This window comes from Prionailurus viverrinus, chromosome B4 (assembly GCF_022837055.1).
Source record: "Prionailurus viverrinus isolate Anna chromosome B4, UM_Priviv_1.0, whole genome shotgun sequence".
Lineage (NCBI taxonomy): Eukaryota > Metazoa > Chordata > Mammalia > Carnivora > Felidae > Prionailurus > Prionailurus viverrinus.
In genome coordinates, this window is record NC_062567.1 from 102993233 (window position 1) to 103011151 (window position 17919).

At 36.9% G+C, this 17919-nt stretch overlaps 1 protein-coding gene across 2 annotated transcripts in view; it reads left to right on the plus strand.

Annotated features, from left to right (window-relative positions):
* TMTC2 (transmembrane O-mannosyltransferase targeting cadherins 2) overlaps positions 1 to 17919 on the plus strand; it is a 416958-nt gene that overhangs the window by 187606 nt on the left and 211433 nt on the right. For both annotated transcript variants that reach the window (XR_007154185.1, XM_047868211.1), the window contains exon 3: positions 5000 to 5828. Coding sequence is in view for 1 of the 2 variants with exons in the window: in XM_047868211.1 (XP_047724167.1) it covers positions 5000 to 5828 (829 nt within the window). In the remaining variant the exon portion in view is untranslated. The remainder of the gene's footprint in view (positions 1 to 4999; positions 5829 to 17919) is intronic.

Below are 17919 nucleotides of genomic sequence, written 5' to 3' on the forward strand. Positions count from 1 at the left end.
ACTTGTACAAATAGGTAACAATTCTCAACTTTGGCTGCATTAGGATCTCCTATGGAGTTATTAGTCAGACAAGGGCATCGGTATTTTTAGAAGTTCACAATTAATATTGATGCTTCTTTAGATTTGAAAGCTTTCCTTTAAGGCACTGTGATTCTTCTCCTCCTCAAGTGTTTTTCTAGACAGAATAGAACTTGTAAACTCTATAAGCTTAGGGTCTATGTCTGTCTTCTCACGGGTATGTATCCAGTGTGCAGTAGGATAGTGCCTGCCCCAGCCAGCAGTCTTAATGGTATGCTCAAGAATTCATTATGTTTTCACTATTGAACTGCAGTCACTTCCCAATGCCACCATCAAAGATTATACTCAGATCACGTTCCCTTTCCTGGACTTAGACTTCTCATCTTCGGAGTGTGGATTTTTAGTAGTTTCAACTTTCAAGTCGGTGGTGGCAATTCATAAGAACTCTCATACCTTATCTTACAAATAACTGAGTTGAATCGATTTGATAAACTAAGCCAAGAATAACAATAACAACAACAAAATGCTGAGGCTCATTGTCTGTCTTAATTCCTAATTGTAGCTCAATAAAAAGGGACTTTTTCTGGGTTTGTGAAAGGTATTTTTAGATGGTAATGAGTCTGAACCTTTTTATTTTTCCAGAATGACCTGAAAGTGAAATATTGGTGATGACTGAACATATTACTCCCCTTACCATTAAAAATTCCATAAATCATTATATGAAATACTGTTTTTTAAGTTTTTTTTATTTTGAGAGAGAGAGAGAGAAAGCAAGAGCGAGCAAGCATGCATGAACAGGGAAGGGAGGGGGGAGAGAGAGAGAGAGAGAGAGAGAGAGAGAGAAAGAGAATCCCAAGCAGGCACTGTGCTCTCATAGTGCAGTGTGGGGCAGGAATTCATGAACTGTGAGGTCATGACTTGAGCTGAAATCAAGAGTCAGATGCTTAACTGACTGAGCCACCCAGGCACCCCAAATACTTTTGAACTGAAGTTTGCCACAGATGTTTTAAAACACTGAGGCAGTTAATTCTGTGAATTTATCATTACTGTGATCTGATATTTAACAATACCATCTCTTAAAATTCTCATAATTTCCAACTGTTTGCTGTTTCTCATTTTCCTTGTTTTGAATTTTTAACTTCTAACCTCCTCATTTCTTTTATACCTAGAAGTACCCCTTCTTTAAAATAGTTTTCAAAATAATTTTCACACTTAAAAGTAATACATCTGTCTCTCTCTCATTCTCTGTCTCTGTCTCTGTCTCTGTCTCTCTCTCTCACACACACACACACACACACATGCACACACAACTCAATGAATTAGAAACTTTTTTTGGAAGTGATAATTTCCAAGGTCTTAGAGGAAGATCCCTTTCATGATTTTAAAAGTTGGGAACAATGTAATCTATGTTAAAAAGTGCTGGGTCACCAGTTACAAAGAGACTATCGTGCTAATTCAAGAGAGGGCATTTGAGCATCAAATGATGACAGAAGGGATGGTGAGAAATGGACAGATTTGGCATGTATTCTGAAGTGTCAGACTACTTGGTAATGGATCGAATGTGGAGGGAAGGAGAAAGGCTGGAAAGAAGAAACTGGTTACATAGTTTTACCACCTTCTGTGGTGGTGATTGGAGGAGGAACTATTTAGTGTTGGGAAGGTACAAAGTTCTATGTTGGGCATTTTGAATCCACACAAGTGGATCCACATTTTGATTCACACAAGTGAATGTGCCCAACAGGCAATTGAATAAATGACTGTGGAGATGAAGGAAGGTTAAGGTGGAATCATTAGCATATATTAATATATTTTTTTTAAATTACGGACCTTTGCTAAGATCATTAGGTTAACAACAGAGATGGAGCGGATGGTCCATGACCAGTTCTGTGGCTTCCAGCAATTGAAGGTGGGGTGAACGAGAAAGAGTCTGAGGAAGAGAATCCAATGGCAGTTGCATATAATACACAGAGACTGTTTTAATAGAGGTTGTACATGCGTAAGATATATTGCTCTTCGTGGACTTTTTAAAATGGAGGTATAATTGACGTTTAACATTGTATCAGTTTTAGATGTACAACATATGATTTGGTGTATGTATATAATGCACATGATCACCACAGTAAGTTAGTATCTGTTACCACACACACATTTTTTTCTTGTGATAACAACTTTTTTTTTAAATTTTTTTTTTTTCAACATTTATTCACTTTTGGGACAGAGAGAGACAGAGCATGAATGGCGGGGGGGCAGAGAGAGAGGGAGACACAGAATCGGAAACAGGCTCCAGGCTCTGAGCCATCAGCCCAGAGCCCGACGCGGGGCTCGAACCCACGGACCGCGAGACCGTGACCTGGCTGAAGCCGGACGCTCAACCGACTGCGCCACCCAGGCGCCCCTGTGATAACAACTTTTAAGATCTGCTCTCTTAGCACCTTTCAAATATGCAGTACAGTTTTGTTAACTGTAGACATCATGATGTACATGACATCTCCAGAACTTATTTATCTTATAACTAGAAGTTTGTACCTTTGACCACCTTCACCCCTTCATCCATTTTGACAAGCCTTTCATCCCTGTCTCTGGCAACCACCAATCTGTTTTCTTTCTCTGTGACTTTGGGGTTTTTGTTTTTTAAGGTTAAGTGTTTGTCTTTCTCCAGCTGACTTATTTCACTTAGCATAATGTCCTCAGTCAGTATCCATCCAGGTTGTTGCAAATGGCAAGATTTCCTCCTCTGTCGTCGTCGTCTTCTTCTTCTTCTTCTTCTTCTTCTTCTTCTTCTTCTTCTTCTTTTTAATCTTATTTATTTATTTTGGGAGAAAGAGAGAGAGCAAGTGAGTGAGTGTGACCTGGGGAAGGGCAGAGAGAGGGAGAGAGAGAGAATCCCAAACAGGTTCACTGCTCTCAGCTCAGAGCCTGATGCAGGGCTTGATCACATGAACGGAGAGATCATGACCTGAGCTGAAATCAAGAGTCAGACACTCAGCAACTAAACACCCAGGCTCCCCTCCTTCTTTTTTTGTGGGCAAATAATACTCCATCGAATGTATATAGCATGCGTGTTATTTTTCATCTGTCTATTGACATCTATGTTGTTTCCATGTCTTGGCTCTTATAAATAATGCTGCAATAAACGTAGGGGAACAGATATATATATTTTTTAAGATAGTGATGTTGTTTTCTTTGTAAAAATACCTGAAGTGGAATTTCTGGATCATATGGTAGTTCTATTTTCAATTTTTGAGGAACCTCCATACCGTTTTCCATAGTTGCTGCACTAATTTACATTCCTACCAGCTCTGCAAAAGTGTTTTTTTTTTCCTTTCTCTACATCCTTGCCAACACTTACTATTTCTTGTCATTTTGAGAATAGCCATTCTAACAGGTGTGAGGTGATATCACACTGTAGTTTTGGTTTAAATTTCCCTGGTGATCAGTGAATGTTAAGTACCTTTTCATGTATCTGTTGACTATCTCTTTGTCTTCCCTGGAAAAATGTCCATTTCGATCCTATGTCAACTTTTAATCAGATTAATTTTTTTTTCTTTTGAGTTGTATGAGTTATTTGTATGTTTTGGATATTAACCCCTTATCAGACATGATTTGAAAATATTTAGATTGCCTTTTTGTTGTGTTGATGGTTTCCTTTGCTCTACAGAAGTGGTTTTTTGGGTTTTTGTTGTTGTTGTTGTTGTTGTTGTTGTTGTTGTGTGTGTGTGTTTTGGTTTGATGTAGTCCCATTTATATTTGTGCTATTGTTGCCTTTTTGTGGGTTGTTCACAATTTTTTTTAATGTTTATTTATTTTTGAGAGAAAGAGAGAGAGAGTGAGTGGGGGATGGGCAGAGAAAGAGGGAGACACAGAATCCTAAGCAGGCTCCAGGCTCTGAGCTGTCAGCACAGACCCTGACACAGAGCTCAAACTCATGACCTGAGTTGAAGATAAGATGCTTAACCGACTGAGCCACCCAGGGGCCCCTGTGGGTTGTTTTTTAAACTAAATATTTGTCATATCCTTAAGTTTCCAAGCACCATTCTGGTTGTCATTAATGTATAATTATATACAGTGTCAATGTGAGCAGTAAGATATCGCATTACCAAGGAATCATTAAAATTGGGATATACTGTCCATCCCTCCCCCTTTCCATTGCCTCTTCAGGACTTAGATTGTTTGAGGTCACTAAATTCTCACTCAGGTTGAAAGACTTTGCCAGAAAATTCTCATTAGCAAGAATGCCCTTTGGTCTTCCTCTTGTAATCTTCCGTCTTTCTCTTGAAATAAGGAAGTACATTATTGAAGTCGTTTTATTTTTAGAAAGTTGTCATCGGTGTGGGAAATTTGGGATTCATGAAGAGTGTTATTAAATGTTTGATGTCACTGATGTCAGTGACAGCATGGGGTAGCAGATGAAAGCCTGGTTTATAAATTCTGCAAGAAAATTCAAGACAGTGAAATGAGGACTGGCATAGACAGAGCTAAATGCTGTTATTCCCTTGAGCCAAGCAGAATCTTGTCATACTCCATATTTTGGGGCATGCCTGCTCTTGGTTTTCCCTAGAATCTAAACCCCAAGGTGAAAGAAGATCGTTATCAGATGTCTTCTGTATCCCATGCACAGTACTAAGTACTTTTACACTGTGGTCTCCATTTAACCTGACACAGTTCTGAGAGGGAAATACGTTCAATCCATTTTATAGAGGTCAAGGAAGTGAAGTTTCGGTTATTGGTATTTTAGAACAAGAAGAAAAAATAAAAAATGCTCGTCAAAAGTCACGTACAAAGTAGGCTTCCAGAGCCCATTGTTTTTCAGGTTAAATTTCCCCCTAAACTTGTTTAAAAGGAGATGGAAATAAAGTCATGTATTTAAGACCGAGTGTGGTTTGAACTGTCCACTTCAGAATGTCTTTTTGTCTCTAAATGTCGTGGTCCCATGCTGTATTGCCGATGGTCTTAATTTTTTCCCCTTCTCTTTTGGTTTCAGAGAAAGAACTTGTCTCTTTTCCTCAGCATTAGTTTGTTAACTTTCTGGGGGACTTCGCTTTTGGGTGCCCGATTATACTGGATGGGAAACAAGCCACCAAGCTTTTCCAACTCTGACAACCCAGCTGCTGATTCGGATAGCCTTTTGGCTCGGACACTCACTTTCTTCTACTTGCCAACCAAGAACCTTTGGCTGTTGCTATGCCCAGATACACTCAGTTTTGATTGGTCAATGGATGCTGTGCCTCTGCTGAAAACAATTTGTGATTGGAGAAACCTACACACTGTGGCCTTCTATGTCGGACTCCTCCTCCTTGCCTACTATGGCTTGAAGAGCCCAGGCGTGGAAAGAGAATGCAATGGGAAATTTGTAACAAATGGCAAGCAGAATGCAAATGGACATAGCTGCCATTCAGATGTGGAGTACCGGAACTCAGAGATTAAGCCCAGCTTTGCATCCAAAGTAGAAAATGGCATTAAAAATAATGTATCACAGAGAACACAACTTCCTTCTACCGAGAACATTGTTGTTCTTTCTTTATCTTTGTTAATAATACCATTTGTTCCTGCCACGAACCTGTTTTTCTATGTGGGCTTTGTAATTGCAGAGCGAGTATTGTATATTCCTAGTATGGGCTTCTGCCTCCTTGTTACAGTGGGTGCCAGAGCCCTTTATGTCAAAGTCCAAAAGCGGTTTCTCAAGAGCTTGATTTTTTATGCTACAGCTACATTAATTGTTTTCTATGGACTCAAGACTGCAATGAGGAATGGAGACTGGCAGAATGAGGAAATGCTGTATAGGTCAGGGATAAAAGTAAACCCAGCTAAAGGTAATATTTTATTTTATACTTTTGCCTGGACAGTTTACTCACTGTGCCTTTTTATGTCCTTGCTTCTTGCCTAAAAACACAGTATTAAGGAGGAAAAGGTCCTTTTACACAATACCTCTATCTCCCTTTCATTTCATTTTTTGAAGAGATGAGCAGTACAGCCAATTAAAGACGTATCCAGAATTCCGTATTTGGAATAGGCAGGTATTTTCTTACGTTCTGGACTGCATTTGTCCAGAGGAATTAGAATGCGTGTGTGAAAGTATTGACTGTCGTAAGAATTGAGAAAAATGCTTGGTTTCTATATTTTAAATACTTAAATAGACATCATCTCTTTCATCATGTAATGAAAGTCAGGCTGTCCCTCTTGAGTATATGTTAGCTTTCCTGTTTTCCAAACATTGCCTGAGGAAATAGCATACGACTTGCATCGACATCTTTAAAAGATTTGGAGGTAAGGCTACCTCTGAATCTTGGAATTGTGTCTCTAGGTGTCAGTGTGTGCGCATACAAGTGTGAGTCACCCTTAGCTTTGCCGAGAGGCTAAATAACCTGGATGTTGCCAGGCAGCTAGCACATTCTTACTTAAGAGTTCTTAAGTCACTTAGGGAAATAAAGTTCACTATACGATAAGATTGATCATATATTTCATTATCGTTTTTGATTTAGAAAACTATTTTAGCAAATCACAGACTCTTTAGCCAGAATAGAAAGTCTGCCTTAAAGCATAAATGAGTAGTCAAAGCTGTTACAGTGATTTCTCTGGTTTAGGCAATGAAATAATGATAGAAGCCAGAGAGCAGTTAAATGAAAACAAGTGCACCTCTAAGTGCAGAAATATATCATGGTAAATAGTGCTAACTAGTTCTGTTCCTCATAAACCATTTTTAAAGTTATTTATCTTTTAAATTATGGTAGCTGAATAGCATTTGAGCTGGACTTTTTCTACTTTTTCTAACACAGTTCTGAACGAGTATTCAAATACAAAAAGTGTAAAACTGTTCCAAATGTATGGAGTGACATACTGATGGGTCTTGGAATATATATGCAAAGATCTAGATACCCCAGAAGCAACTCTGTTATCCTTATCTGATTGCCAATTAAGAGTTCAGCGAGCAGCTACTCATTTCTTTAAGCCAAGGAGGTAATTGTTGGTACTTGCAATACTTAATAGATTGCAGGGATTTTAATGGGAGTAGAAACATTAAAATTGAGCTAGTGCATAGCAGAGAATTCCTCAGTTGTGTGGAAACAAATCTTTACCATGTGGCTTTTGTAGGTAGTGAATGCTGCACAGTTTAGTGAATGCATAAACCCAATTCTTGCTGTAAAAAATGTTGCAATCAGTTCTCAACAGAATGCTTTTCAGCTGGTTTTTCTTCACTGGTAGATGAAAGTATATAAAGCAAGGCTATGTTGCCAGTTTATTTTCCTGCTGTTTAAAACCAGATACATTGTAAGGAATGAAAAATAAAAAAGCCAGCGTGTTAATTTCATCACAGGGTCGTTCTGCAGATTTATTAAATTCATTGGTTAAGTTTCAGGTTAACCTACTGTAACAAGGAGCCAAGATAACAGTGGCTTAACTAAGATAGAAGCTTTATTCTTTCATGTAACAATCTAAGTATATGCAGCCCAGAGCTGATAAGATGGCGCCATGGGTTTTCAGGATTCGGGCTCCTTCTCTTTTGTTCCCTTGCCATCTCGGTAGTGTCACCCTGTCCACATGGTCCAAGATGGGTCATTATCACATCAGCACTTCAGCTAACAGGAAGAGAGAAAAAAGTGCAAGTGGTGGGTGTACCCATTCTCTTTAAGAGTGTATCACGGAAATTGCACACACCATGTGTGCTCACTGACTATTGGCCACACCTAGCTGCAAGGAAGGCTGGAAAATGTTATCTTATTTCTGAGAAGCCAAGTATCCAGCCAAATTTCATTACTCTTGAAGAAGTGTGTGGTGGGGGGGTGGGGGGGAGGGGGAGGGAGGAGCAGATATTCAGATGCTAGAGTATGCTGTCCCTGTCCCAGCATAGGTGGAAAAGCATTTTGTAAACTCCTAGGTACTTTCCAGATACATTTCTAGATATATTTGGCTAATATACTTTTAACAGTTATAATTCCAATTTTGATTAAGTTATTTTGGTGACATGGTTAAAATGCTTGATTCTTCATCCATTCACTCAGTAAAACAATTATTAAGCATTTCCTTGGTTTCCAATATATTTTCCTGTCTCCTTCCTAGTACTTCAGAAGTACTAAGGTAATATTTAGGTGCTCTAAGTATTATTAGTTAAGTGAATATATCACTGACTAGTATTATGAGTCCTTTGAAACCTCAAAAATTGAATTCCTGGGGAGTGCCTGGGTGGCTTAGTTGGTTAAGCATCTGACTCTTGATTTCAGCTCAGGTCATGATCTCACCATGGTGAGATTGAGCCCTGTGTCTGGCTTTGTGCTGGGCGTGAAGCCTGCTTAAGATTCTCTCCCTACCTCTGCCCCTTTCCCCCACTTGCTCTCTCTCTCGCAAAAAAAAATTGAATTCCTGAACCCTGTACCCCTCCCCTCTTCCCGCCCTGCAACCCCATCACCATCACCTGTACCCCTGTTTTACTTACAGCTTTGACCATCTCAGTTGATGGTAACTTCATTTTCCCAGCAACTCTGACCACTATTTTAGAGTCATCCATACCTCTTCTTTTTCTTTAACACTGACATCCGCTTCATCAGCAACTCCTCTTGGCTCTGTCTTTAAAAATATATCCAGAACTTGGCTACTTTTTATCACCTCCACTACTACCACTATGGCCCAAGCCACCATCATCTTTCATGGGATTACTACTAAAAGCCTCTCACTTGACCTCCCTGCTTCTGTTTTCTTGCCTGTTAGAGAAGAGAAGGCATTCTGTAATGAATATATTGAATAATAAATGTGAAAGTCATAGTCTTTCTCCCTGAAGAATTTATAATCAGTTTTAGAGATACAATGTATATGCATTGAAGAAGATGAAAGTGTTAAATATTATGCTGTTGATAGATAAGGAACTGAGATATACTTCATAATAAGAGGGATAGAATAGGAAATGGAGGTAGTTTGGGATTCCATGAGTCCCTTCTGTGCCATATGCTTCCATTTTGACACAGGGCAAAACTAGGTTCTTTATTTTTTTCTATTTATAACATGCTAATAATAATGCTGGCTATGATTACTTCCTTAGGAATTATGAGACTGGTAGTGATCTTCCTTTAGGTAATTTTTTTTTTTTTTTTTTAGTCTCCTGTTATTTGAGTCTAGCAAAAGATTAGAAACCCTTTAAAGCCAGTCCTTTTTAAGGTTGTCAGAGATTACAGTTATTTCATTGAGTTATTTTTTCCCCCTCCTTTGAAAGCTTTTGCAAATTTTAGAGCACTTCAGTCTACCATGTGCTTTAACAGAATATGATTTGAAGCCTCATGAAGCATTATACATTAAAGCTGTTGCCTTCAGTAATGGGTCCTGTAGACAGCTGCCAGTCATTAACTGATTGGATGCAAATGATGATGGGTGAAGCCTGTCGTAGTGACTGTGCTGCTAATTTATGGTTTAAATCTGGATGGTGGAGAAATGATAGCTGATTTGGACTATGTAAACCACAAGTCCTGTCTCATTATGTGGTTGATAATGTCAGGAAAATACTAGACATAGTTGATTACTGTAGTTTGCTGATTTCACAATGACTCTTTGCATTTTTGTGCTTAGGAAAGAGGAAATTTTCTCTGATGACTGCTTTAAGGAGCAACACACATAATATTTGAAAGTGTTTGTATGCGGGCGTGTGTGTGTGTGTTTAAAACAACATATTTTGGAAACCATATTGATTAGTATCTGCTTGAAAAAAACCATTTTTTAATTCATTAAAAGTGGTTACATGTATGATCACACTTCTTCGTGGCCTCTGGCTTTCTCTGAATCCCCATATGTTTGGCTCTCTGGAGAATTGGGTACCATCGATCTGCTACTGTGGCTTTTTTGAAGGCACTACCCAATTTTCATTTTCTTTCTCTCATTTTCCACAGCTCTTTCTTCTATAGGATGGCCTCTTTCCTAAATTGATTCATTCTCAAGGTTCTGTCCAAAGATTGCCTTTATTTTCCTTTTTGTATAGATTCTAGAACACTTCCTGGTATATATAGTAGGGGGTTGGTAAATGTGTAATTGAATTTCTAAATTATTTTCCTCATGACCTCTTATCCATGTGGAACTTTTCCACTTGGATGTTTTGCCAGTACCTCAAACTCATCACCATCTTCCTTAAAACCAACTATTTGCCCACTTCCTCATTCATTAAGGTCATAAGCACAGACTAACAAAGTTATTATCCAGAAACAGATCAGTGAACACATAAACTTAACAAAGAATGATAGCATATAGGTGGCATATCTGGTATCCCAAAGGCATTTAAATTTTTTTAAGTTATAGATTACAAAAATCAAGTAATTTCCTTAGAAGAGTTTGTTTATTAACTATCAATTTGCTTTAAACAACATGACTATGATTTTTAATTGTTTGAAAATAATTTCTTGAAAAATAGGAGCAATTAAACAGGGTTAATCCAAGGAAAACTTGTCCAAAAGGTAAAGTTTATTTTAATGTCTGTTTCTAATGTAAATATGTGAAATGATATAAGTGATGTATATTTAATGACACACGTATTTAAAACTCTAAAGGTGATTACCCAAGGGTTCTATATTCAGTTCCTCTTTATGCACATGACAAACACTGCCCATTTTGATATTGAAAAGGATAGAAAATAGTTGTTGCAGCCATATGGAGTTTGACGATTTTTCTTTCTTCCTGGAATTATGTAAAACTGATAGTGCTGTTTCAACCCCATGTAGTTTCTGATTTCAAGCAGCAAGTGTGTTGAGGGAATAGCATTTTACGTAGGAAACAACTCATAATTTAAGTGAAATCTAAACCTTCAAGTCATGTGAAACTTGACTAATTCATTGTAGATTTTATGGTATGAGTTTTTGTTTACCTCTAGTTGAGTGTCTTCTTTAATTGTGGTGAACTGCTAGCATTTAAACAGCTAACACTGAAATTGTATAGTAAATGTTCCCGTATTTCTTCGGTAATTTATTTTGTTATTTCTGAAGTAAGATGAAAATATTTTAAAAGGGGTTTAAATTTTTATAAAAAAATAAAATTTAGCAGTAAAGTCAGGAAGGGCAATGAGTGTAGCATTTTACTTAAGACCAGCTGGCCTGGGTTAAAAAGCTGTAAAATACAGATTTTCACTTTTAACAGAGAGATGTGATAGGAGAGAGCTAGCAAAAAGCACCAGGAAAGGCTGATTGCGAGAAAAATACTACAAAGTTAATTCAGGCTTCCACAGAGTAGAGAAATTCTATGCGGCTTCACCTCAATCCATCTCTTCTCTCTTGAGTAGAAAATTAAAATATAAAATAATGGGAGTGGCAAGAATAAAAGGAAAATGTCTCATTAGCTCAACCAAAGTATTTTAAAAAATAAATATGTTAAATTGTTAAAAAATAAGGCCAGTTTAAAACATTTGAGTTTTGAAGGAATCAGTGGTTGCTTTTTAGTTGGGATGGGGTAGCTACAGACGTTCCAAAGCATCAGGTTTCCTTGCCTCTAAGAATGGAAGTGACATATAAATCTTTTCTTTAGTTCCAGCTCTCATGACCCCAAGTACAGTTGTATGGGGGAAAAAAAATACTGGACCACAATATGAAGCAGGTGACACACTACTTACCCTGTCTTTAAAATTATCCATAACAGAACTTTTCGAATCTTTATGGGCTTTCGAAAACTCTAAAACCTAAAATTAACATTGCCTTAGATTGAATACATTTTACCAGTGGCTATATTTCAAAGGAATTCAAACCAGCTTGTTATTAAAACAAATATGAAGTTAAATTATTCTGATTTCCATACTAGTTTTTGTGATTGATACTTAGAATGCAAACATTTTTGCTCTTCCTAAATATATCTGAAAAGATGAGAAATGTGTATACATACTGTTTAAAGAATACTACCAAAACAAGTAGCCATTTCACAGCTTAAGAACACATTAGACCAGTATCTTTGAAGACCTTCCCCCATTCGTCTTTTTTCAGTTTTGTTTCTTTTGATTAACTTCTTTTATTTTATGCTAGAACCTCCATTACAATGTTAAACAGAAGTGACGACAGCAAATTTTTTGTCTCATTCTTGTTCACAAAAGGATGTTTTTAGTATTTCACCATTAATTACGGGCATTTTGTAGGTTTTTCTGTAGATGCTTTTATCTGTAGAGTTTTCTTCTTATTTCTAGTTTAAGATTTGTTTTTAGGAATTAATGTTGATAATGTCACAGATTTCCCCCCACTCAATCTGTTAATTTGATGATTTATATTAATAGATTTTCTAATGAATGTACTTTGCATTCATGGAGTAAACCCAAGAATTATAATGTGTTATCATTTTTATATTCTTCTAAATTTGTTTTTTACCCATGTTCCTGAATGAGATTGGCAATTCGGATCTTGTGCTTATCGTATTCTGGTTTTAGAATCAATTAATCTTTCAGAATCAGTTTGGGAGTATTACTTCTTTTGTGTTTGCTGAAAGATTTTGAGTAAAACTAGAGTTCCTTTTTCTTTGTAATTGGCAGAATGTACCTGCAAACCTGGCTGAGCCTGAGGTTTTGTTTACAGGTGGACATAATTTATTTTACTTTCTTCATTTCTTCCATGATTTTGAAAACATTTAAGATTGACTTTTGGATTGATTTCAGGATTTTTTTTTCTTCCTGGATCTTGTTCAGTTTAACTAGTTTCAAATTTATTTGCACAAAGCTATACATAATGTTCTCACACTATCTTTTTGGAAATCTCTGTTGCAAGATTAGTTTAAAACATATTTTTACTTTGAGAGGATTTGAACAACAGATGTTGTGTTGTCCCAAACTTTGTGAAGGTGAATTTATGTATAGGAATTCCCAGGGAATTTTTTTATTCTTTTTTTTCTGTTTGTCCAGATATTTTTGACAGAGAATGCATTTGCCTTCTCCTCTGAGGTTTTTTTTTTTTGTTTTTTTTGTTTTTTTTTTTTTTTTTGCTCGTTTGTTTGATTTTGTCTAGTTCATCTCTTTAGGCTGTTTGCTTTCAGGGGCTTGAGTTTATGTGGTTTCTGCAATCTGAACTCTCACTTAAAGCTGATTAAAGCCCAAGGCCTCGTTCATCGTAACGTCACATATGCAGAGTGAATGACATCCTCAGAGCTGTTTACCCTTATGGATTCCTGCTTGCAAGCAGTTTCTAGACCTAGGGATTCCCCTTAACTTTTCTACCAACTAATACATCCCTTAACAAATATTTTTATTTTTTGATCTAGCATTTTTATGCATTCTGTACAAGGAGGGGATGTCTGGACTTTGCGTTCCACCTGCTGCCAGGATGGGGAGGCTGAGAAAGGATTTCAAATCTGGCATCTATTAAGAAATGATTAGCTGTATTACAAGTTATTTTTGAGCATAGAGTCATTTGTTTAGTCTTAAACTAGTATTTTTGAAATTTTAAATTCTCTTTTAACGAAAGAGAACCAAGTTACTAAAGTAAGCTGACAAGTATATCAGAGCACTATCTAATACAAAATGAAATTAGAGGTATTTAACTGTTATAAATCACAGAGGGGTAAAATATATTTGTTTCCTGGCGTAATAAGAAGTTACAGATAATGTCGCAGATACTGCAGGCTTTTAAGAAAACAAACAGAACATGTTTTTTAGTTAGCCTTTATTACGCGTATACCCCTATCCACCCATCACTGGTGATCATGGATTTAAAAGATTTCAGTTAAGTCTCACGGGATTATGGAAAAATCTGAGATGTTCCAACTCTTATAATAATTTTTGAAAAAGGGTTAGTTGTAGGAGAATGTTTATATATCATTCTATTGGGAAGATGGCCAAGACAAAGTGTGAGCCCTATTTTTACATACAGGTATTAAATTAGAAATCTCATCTTTTTAGCTTTGCATATTAGTATTAAACTTGTATGTTATTTTGGAATATGAATATTACCAGCCAGGGGGATCTAGCAGGAATATACATATTAACTAGTGTACTAAAAATTAAATAAGGATAAAACATATTAAAAGTTTTGATTTAAAAGATAATAATATTGTTTTCCAAGTAAGAAACCATAATCCAATTTGATTAAATAGTAGAGAGAAATTAAAAAAAAAAAAAGACCATCTGGAAGGCAGAGCTATATTAGAGGCTTTATTGTGTCATACATTTAGGAGTTTAGGATTCTAATTCCCAATAATACTAGCTGCCACTCTGAACATTCATTCAGTCATCTTAAACAGCGTAATTCAATTCTTTTATGTAAAACGCCACAGGATATTATATTAAAATATCAACATTAATATCTTTTTTGGAAGGAGTGTAGACATACATGTTAATTAGGAAACTTTCTAGGGATTTTAAATTTAGAGAGAAGGAACTGGATGAGATATTTAGTAAAACAGCTGAGAGTCACATTTTGACAAAAACAGGGATTACTGAGATGTCAATGCACTGTTTCTGTGAGTGCAGTTCTTCTGGATGGGAGAGGAAGCTCACAGTTTTATAATGTTTGGGGCTCTGTGTATTGCAACTGGGAGCTTCTAAAATAAATGCGAGAAATCGTTTTTCTTCTTTCTTCTCTTCTCTTGGGGAAAGGGAGTAAATTTCTTCAATTATATATCATGAGACAACCAGCAAAGACCAGAAGGTCTCTGATATGTTGATAGATTATCTGTTTTTACTTCATCAGTTGGCTTACTCTCTGAGTCTCACAAATACACTTTGGTGGTGTGCAATACAGATATACAATACCTCATTTCTCTACTTAACTCTGTTTTTAATAATCTGAATATTTTCCAAGGCTGGCTTCAAGTCATGTTCACCCTAGTGGTTAAGATTGAATAGTGTTGTCTGTATTTGTATGAGTGTTGAAACAGTTTTAAAGTAGAAGTGAGTTTCTGGGCTTATGTAATGAAAATATGAGCATATTAATTAATGATATTGTACAAATCTTTGTATTCTGTATTTTCTTATCTTCAGTCTAAATGATATATTTGAGGGGCGCATGGGTGGCTCAGTCGGTTAAGCTTCCGATTTCGGCTCAGGTCTTGATCTCATAGTTTGTGGGTCCGAGCCCTGCGTTGGGCTCTGTGCTGACAGCTCGGATTCTGTGTCTCCCTCTTTCTCTGCAACTCCACCACTTGTGCGCTTGTTTGCTCTCTCTCTCTCTTTCAAATATAAATAAACATTAAAAAATAAAAAAAATAAATAAATGATATATTTGAGACTACTTTTGCTTTTGAAACTCTATTATTTGGAAGCAGTGATATGGGATTTTAAAGTATCTTTTGTTGTTCCACATTAGGATACTGATTTTTAGATCATTTTTGAGGGCAGGCGATACCATCCCTAAAGTCCTTCCTGTGCCATGCCTCTTTGCTCTAGGATGTGATTCTAGAAGTAAGAGGTTATGTGGTGCTTTGCTCTGAGGCCTATCATGCTTTGGTTGTGGCTACTGGTTCTCATTCCCAAATTGAACCTAGAGTAGATACTTACTTTTGAAGTTTTAACTTAAAAGGTTGGATTTAAAAAAGTGTATCCTAACCTCAATTCTGATTATTTGATAGGAAAATACAGCTTCTCTGGGCACTCGTGTCTCAATTGGTTAAGTGTCTGGCTCTTGATCTCAGCTCAGGTCATGCTCTCACAGTTCATGAGTTCGAGCCCCACATACTGCAGAGCCTGCTTGGGATTCTGTCTCTCCTTCTCACTGCTCCTCCCCCACTTGTACACGTGCATGCTTTCTCTCTCCTCTCAAAATAAACTTAAAAAAATATTTAAAAATTTTAAAAAATATAGCTTCTCTATGGGTTTTAATCAACTTGACATGTAATTAGTTTGCATGTCAATATTACTTTAAGACTCATGGATAAAATAATACAGATTTATGTCCCCCAAACCACATAATCTAATCATCAGGTCGTAATGTTCATTAATCACTCATATGTGCCCAGTGGATGTGTTTGTTGCAAAAGGTCCTGTAATAGCCTCTGAGAATCCCCTGCTGTGATGCCTGCTAGTTAAGATTAGAACTTCCGGAGACTAAACCAGCCCTTCTCTTTCTTATATACCTCACTTGATGTGATAATGTCATTTAGTGCATTGACCCTTCGCTTTCTTCGTATTTATTTTACCCTTGTGTGTAATAGATTGCTTTCACCGTTTGGAAGTACAGTGTTCTGGATTGTACATTTAAGTCTGTTAAACAAGAAATAGCATTCTTCGTTTCAATATCATGTTTTTCAAGTGATGCAAAAGTGCCTGAAGTATTTGCTGTGTAGCCTTTTTTTTCTTTTAATTTTTTTTTTAACGTTTATTTATTTTTGAGAGAGAGAGACAGAGCATGAACGGGGGAGGGGCAGAGAGAGAGGGAGACACAGACTCAGAAGCAGATTCCAGGCGCTGAGCCATCAGCCCAGAGCCCGATGCGGGGCTCGAACTCACGGACCGCAAGATCGTGACCTGAGTTGAAGTCAAGTTGGACGCTTAACCGACTGCGCCACCCAGGCGCCCCGCTGTGTAGCCTTTTTAAAGAACCTTTATCTCGGGGCGCCTGGGTGGCGCAGTTGGTTAAGCGTCCGATTTCAGCCAGGTCAGGATCTCGCAGTCCTTGAGTTTGAGCCCCGCGTCAGGCTCTGGGCTGATGGCTCAGAGCCTGGAGCCTGTTTCCGATTCTGTGTCTCCCTCTCTCTCTGCCCCTCCCCTGTTCACGCTCTGTCTCTCTCTGTCCCAAAAATGAATAAACATTGAAAAAAAAAATTAAAAAAAAAAAGAACCTTTATCTCATGAACTGTACAGAAAAAAAGGCAAAGACAATTAACCTCCCTCTATTCTGTTGTTATAGTCAGCTGAAAGTACAGGAAAATACTTTAAAATGATAGTTGCCCAAGATTTGTGCATATAGCAAAGGTAATTAGTGTTTTTAGAGATTTCATATTCAATAGATAATTGTTCTTTTTTTCTTATTAGCATGCATAAATATTTTTTACTCACATGGGTTATTGAAATTTGTATTTTTACTAATTATATTTTTAAAGCCCCTTTTCCCTAGTATTAACTCTACTTTTGCAATGTTCAGTACTAGCTGCTGAGTTGATAAAAGTGACTGTCAAAAATTAATATAGAGAGGCTAATGTAAGGTATGAAATAGTGTCCTGATACACTATATTTGAGATGTACTATGTTTTTATTTAGAAGCAGATTTTTTTGGATAACATATGAACTTGATGATTTTCAAAACTTTGAGTTTTGTTTTTGTTGGCCTGGATTTACTTGGCAATATAGTTCTCAATGGCACACTCAGAGATCCTGAATATAGGAGACGTCCTATAAAAGTGTATATCTAATTGGTTATGTTTCTAATAGATGATAATGAAATACCATTCCTTTTCCATAATAATGTACTTTTCAGAATATATATCTCTTATCTTATTTCATCATCTCAGTCATGCTGGAGTTTAACTTGGGCAAGCATCTTTACACCTGTTTCACAGATGAAACATTGAGAGGCAGAATGCTTAAGGAGAAATAGCATGGCAAAAAGTGCAGATTTTGCAGTAAGGTAGGTGTGCGACCTAATCTTAACCCAGGCTCTTAATAGCTGTTTTCATTATTCTTATAGTGTTATCACAACCCCTCTGAAACTCAAGTTGCTGATCTGTATAGTGAGTGTGCAGTACCACACAGGGTATGTGTAGCATATCCAGGCCAGGGTGTGGCCCACAATTCAAGCTTGCTAAATTACAGCTTTTGCTATTGCTAATAAGAAATGGAAGATTCGAGTAATTTACTTGTGTATACCCAGATCTAATTGGTAACAGGACTCTACTAAAACTTTGGTTTCGGGTATTTTGTTTTACATTTCCACATCAAAATTCCTTTTAGTGACCATTAGTAGGAAACTAACCTGGGCCATTTGATGGCATCATCATTCAATGATGACAGGATTCACTATGAGATAAAGCAGATTATGA